The sequence below is a fragment of the Cariama cristata genome, unplaced genomic scaffold, assembly GCF_000690535.1.
Source record: "Cariama cristata isolate BGI_N322 unplaced genomic scaffold, ASM69053v1 scaffold23988, whole genome shotgun sequence".
Lineage (NCBI taxonomy): Eukaryota > Metazoa > Chordata > Aves > Cariamiformes > Cariamidae > Cariama > Cariama cristata.
Window position 1 is genome coordinate 21809 of NW_009631991.1, and position 5566 is coordinate 27374.

The window sequence follows — 5566 nt, forward strand, 5'->3', positions numbered from 1 at the left end:
AAGCCCAGTTGCTTCATGCCCACTTTATCTAGGACACTGACTGTGAGGGCTGAAACAAAACCAAGCACACAGAGCAGGGTACCTGGAAAAGACACAAGAGGTGTTAGAAATTCCTCAGCATGGAGAGAGCTGAATGACAAAACCGACTGCATGTAATACACAGAATTCTCTATGCCTCCTACTCCTGGCTTCTCTTAACAGCCTTCCCTACTGCAGCCGTATAGCAGGACCATTTGCCTCTTACCACCATGAGAGTCCTTGAGCTCTTTCTCCACTAAGCTTCCAATGCGCTGCAGAACTGCCTGAGGCTAGCGAAGCTAAAGCCCCACTTGTCTCTCAAGACGCCCACTTTGTTGGACTACAGCCAGCATGCCTTCTAAACTGCAGCAGGCCTGTGCATAACAAACCCAAGGTTAAAACAAGCCAGACATTAAGAAACTTTCATGGTCCCCCGAGCAGGAGAAGTATCACACGGGCTGGTACTGGAAGCCAAGTTATACTTCTTCATTTATGTGACCTGCTGCAGTTACGAGAGCAATCTGACCTGTGAGCACACTCAGCTCCAGAGAAGTCAGTCAGATTATGCTGGATATGCCAGAAGGAAGTTTGGCAATGTGTATCCGCTGCAGACATCCTTCTCTCGGAAAGAGATCTGTATCCGTTTTGTTTTCCAAAAAGCCAAAACAATCTCTGGGATGCATACACACTTTGCCTGATGTATTTATCCCTTCACGAGCTACTGAAGTCGCTGTGCTGTACTTGCAAATGCTGCCTGAGAACAAAACTAATAGTGTCAGATGGGATGCAACATGGCGTGCCCCTCACAGTTTCTTCTCTGAGAGACGGAATCAGAGGAGAGTAACGGGTTTCAATTTCTGCCAGAGATTTCTCTCATATATGCATCCTCTTTCCCATGGGTGATGGCCCATTCTGTTCTGTTGTTTGGGAAATAACACTTCCCTATCATCACTGACTCTTAGTACACAGAGGGTGCCCTGAGGCTGGTCGCCCTAACATCGCCCTTCCAGCACACCCGAGTACCACTACTTGACTGCACTGTGAAACAGATCATCCCTTCCACTACAGACAGATCCAATCCCACTGCACCAAAGAGAGGACAGAAACTCCAATCTTCTAAGCTCTACATGAGCTCTACAATAGATTCACACTAAGAAACATGTAATTCAGATTCTGCTTCTCACAGTAATTTAAACCTACAGTTTTGATCTGTCCACGTGCAAGGCATCTTATGCTGAGACCAATACAGAGACCAATACAGGTACTGCTACAGAACCAGCATGTTCTGCTAGCTAAAATACAGAATAACAAACATGTTAGAGTCCTCATTTCTTTCACTCTGAAGCTTCCACTCCACAGGAGTAAACCTACATTAAGTACTGGCTACCTCTGACTGCAGATGTTAAAATATTTCATGAAAACTGCAGACAAAACTATCAGGCTGACACTACAGCTTTAGAGAGGGCTTTCAGGCATCAATGAAGAAACCACCGCTCCATTGCATACAGAAAGTGACAGGGAAAACTAGAAAATAATGTGCCTCCTCCCGCTAACTTCACTGTCTCTTTCAGGTACTTTTCATAACTGGATGAAACAGCCTAGCCTCAAGTCTAGAAAACAAAAGGCCAAAGGACCAAAGACACTCACCTCCCCAGAGTGTCCACTGCATTCCAAATTTTGCTTCAAACTGCTGGGTGAAGAAGAAGTTGAGGACACTCCCAAGACGGGAGAACGACAGAGTCAGTCCAAATGCCAGTGCCAGTTCCTTCCCCTTGAACCAGAAGGCTGTGATACGATTCTGCACAACTTGGAGAAGATAAAAATCCTCCCTTGAACAGACAGGCTTGGCCAAGAGCATTGCACAGAAGCAACAAACACAGCCTCTCAAGCTGGAGTGCTTGAGCTGGGGTAAGAGATCTCTCTACGCATCCCAAGGGGAGGTAGTACGTGTCAACTTTGCAGTCCATTTTAAAATGTACTAAATCATGCTGGGACATGGGACATGAACTTATCCCTCAAATTAGGCAAGGAAAAATAACCCCAAAGGCATAGCAATCACATGTCAGTCCCCACCCTTGGGAGAAGAACAAACTTGTTAGAGGGGAAGACTTTTAAACATTTTGGCACACATTAAATCCATGCAACCCTTCAAGGAGCAGTGTTCTGTTAGCAATGTAGGTCCCTGATACACAGCAGGTGAAGCTGACTGGTAGGAAAAGGGTCTAGGAGGCAAAATAAAAATGTATCATGACCCTCTCGTGAGACATAATTAAGAATGTGAATTCCTTACTAGTAAGTGACCCATTCCCAGAGCCAAAAAGCAGTCTTCCTGTCAGCATCATTGGTAGGAGGTACGGCGACCCCTTGAAATGTGAGCCTAGAGCAAACATTGATGATCCCAGCACAGTCAGAAGAGAGAAAACAAAGACACCAACTAGGGAGAAGCAGAAAAAAAAATACAGAGACCTCAACAGACATGCTGAGATCAGGACAAAAGCATTCTTTGTCAAAACCCAAAAGAGCAACCTCAAAACACTCCAGTAAACCTGTGGGCATACATCAGTTTGCCCTCATTATTTTAATTTTGTAAAGACTGGTCTCTTTATAAAATGACCTCACAATCCTCAAAATAATGATGATATTATCATGATGGAAGGTTAGAGAGGCAGAATAAGTCAGATAGAGGACTCTGAACTCTACAGAGTCCCTGTTCCTGTCCTGAGCTGCACCACAGACTATGGCCTAGCACAAGCCATCTCCTTCTCTGTGCCTCTCTCTCCTCACCTGTAAGATGTTTACCTCTGAGACACAGAGACAGAGCATAACTGCATTTGCTGGGTCTTAGTTACGGCACACGCCAGAACAAACATCAGAGCAGGGAACAGAACACTGCTTTATCAGTTTGTCCCACTGAAAACAGATAACACTATTCCCTGTTACAGGCATGTCAGAGGAAAGCATGTTTACGGCACTGCTGTGTAAATTCAGAGAAGTCCATGGTCAGAGGATGAAAAGGTCTCAGTTGCCTTCATGGAGCTGCTCGACTAACCGTCTGTACTCCGTACACAGAGCTGTCCCTCCTCTCCCATCCCCCTGTGATCTCACTGAAGTGGAACCATGGATCATCCCTTTGCACTGAAAGAAAAGCCCAAAATCCCACTTCAGTACAACAATAAATTAATTGATCCTCAGAACTTACAGCGATTTCCTAGTTTATCAATCAGGAATCCAGCCAGAATAACCACTACTGCATTTCTAGGAGAAAACAAGAACAGAATCATTTGTGTCTTGCTGCTGGGAAGCAACTAGCAAACTGTCCTGCTCCCCCAAAGCAAGAGAAGAGTGACTTACGTCCAAGCGTAGATCGCGTACAGCAAATTGTATTGTGCAGGTGTCATTCCCAAGCCTTCAACACAGTCCAGCGTGCTATTATGCCCGGTGCTGTTATGATGGGTCCCATTGGGGCAGGTCAAGTTCTGCGTAACAAGTCACAGAGCCTTTGTTAAGCAGCAGACAGATGAAAACCCATGCATTCCTTGAAAAATGAAGTTAAGTTCTTGCCTACTAGATTTCTACTTCTCCTACTCAGTTCCCACTTCCACAACCAGGAATTAGAGGACTTGTGTCTTCTCCCAGGAAGCCAGCCCTTGCCAAACGAGAAATGACTGGCCATCGGCACAGCAAGTCTTCCCTTTCCCTTCCTGTGGCAGCAGCAGCAGGGGCTCAGCACTTTTATACACGTTTCAGTCCAAAAGAAAAGCCAGGAGACTGCACCACAGATTTACTTGATCCCTTAGTTTCTTGGCTATAGTTTAGCTTGATCTGACTCTTTGTTACATACTATAAAGTCTTCAGCAGTGTGTAAATATGAAACTTAGCAGTAGTCCGTATTAATTCACAGCTATAGAGCATTTGCTGAACAGTAGGGAACTGGTAGTCCTACCATGATTTAATAACATCGGTTTTGCTACTGAAAAGCAACATCTCCTCAATACTATATGATCAGGAAAAAATCCTAGATCTTCCAACTACTAAAAGTCTACCTGCATTAGGACATGGATGCTAGGTCTTCCACACGAGTAGGCACAAGCTTAACGTCTTGAAGAAACACAAGGAAAGCGTGATCTTAACCACATGATTTTTATATAGCCGTCATTTACAAACCCGCCAGATCTGCTGTAGGAGAAATGTCCATGGCTTTGCGGAAACAGTTCTCTAGAACAAAGTGTTTTCACTGCAAGCACTGATCTTAGATGCTCCGACTACCACCGCACAATTTGCATAAGGCAGGTAGAGGCTACATTCACCGGAGTGAAAATATGATGAGAGTGCCAACAGATAAAAACTCTGTTTGCACCGTACCTAACATAGAAAAATATGCCTTGGTTTCACTACCCTATAAAGTTACCTAGGCAACAAAACATGACAACCATACCTTTACTCCATAAATAACTAACTGACTGTTCTCCCACAGACCTACAGAAGTTGTGGAGGATGAAGGAATAAATACTGGCCTATTTTTTTTTCATTTTAATGCTGTTTGTAATGACAAACTGCACCCAATTTAGCCTGGAGTTCACTGTCTGGATGTTCCATATATTTCTGCCCTTGCTATCGGAGCAGACAAAGAGGAGAGCGACTCAGCCCGCCCAGAGTGATCGACCAGCAGAGGGCAGGCACGAGCAAACGCAGCGCTCAAGGACAGGAAAGAGCGGCAGTAACGACAGACAACGACTCAAGTAAGAATTTGTCAGGAATTCAGGTAAGAACTCTGGGACTCCGGCATCCCTGGAGAAATCCCAGAAATCAGCTGGGACATCAGTCTGAACCCTGAACAACATTTTCTACCCCTTGAAAATGCGGCTAGTTTTCAAACGACAGTCCTCCTGTAACCTCCCTGCACGGCTCTGTCTTTCAGCTCGCGGACAGACCTGTGATGCGATACCCGCAGCGTCAGCAGGTTCGGATCTGAAGGCCCAGATTTCCAGTTTCCTATCGCCAACATCACTAATCTTCCAGTCCAGCGTAGGTACGAACGGTCAGTTCTGTCTGTCTTCTACAGGCAGAGTGGTGTGAACACCGTTCTAACTCTGAACATCGTTAGCGAAGAGTCGTTTGAGCGGAGAGCTGACAGTCATCGAGCAAGGGCCGGCTTCAGATCGCCAGTTCTCCGGGCAGTCGAGAGAACTCAAACCCCTCAAGGCTTCTCCTGGCTTCACCCATCCTCTTCACAGCAAACATGCCATCATAACCCCTCACCCCCAGCGCCTGGAACGTCAGACCCTGAAGCACAACTCCTACACCAACACCGTAAGAAAAGGTTTTGAAACCGTACCGGCGACCGAGGCCTCCGGTTTGCCGCTTCGGCCTCTTTCTGCCCGCGGCGCTGCTGGACGCCGGCCCAGGGAAAAGCCCAGCACTTACCCCCTGGAACTGCTCCTGCAGGACGCTGGGGATGTCGAAGCAGAAGTAGGAGCCGAAGGTGAGGAGGCAGTTGAAGAGGAGCACCACGAACCTGTAGGAGGCTGCGGGGCAGAGAGAACCCGCC

At 46.5% G+C, this 5566-nt stretch overlaps 1 protein-coding gene across 1 annotated transcript in view; it reads right to left on the minus strand.

The window, feature by feature from the left end:
• LOC104166308 (major facilitator superfamily domain-containing protein 1-like) overlaps positions 1–5541 on the minus strand; it is a gene marked incomplete at its 5' end in the record, with an annotated part of 10808 nt that extends 5267 nt beyond the window's left edge. Inside the window, 6 exons of the mRNA XM_009706186.1 lie at positions 1–82; positions 1666–1824; positions 2309–2452; positions 3218–3273; positions 3370–3494; positions 5443–5541. The exon at positions 1–82 is cut by the window's left edge and continues 46 nt beyond it. Of these exons, the coding sequence (XP_009704488.1) occupies positions 1–82; positions 1666–1824; positions 2309–2452; positions 3218–3273; positions 3370–3494; positions 5443–5541 (665 nt within the window). The remainder of the gene's footprint in view (positions 83–1665; positions 1825–2308; positions 2453–3217; positions 3274–3369; positions 3495–5442) is intronic.
• Positions 5542–5566: the final 25 nt, after the last annotated feature.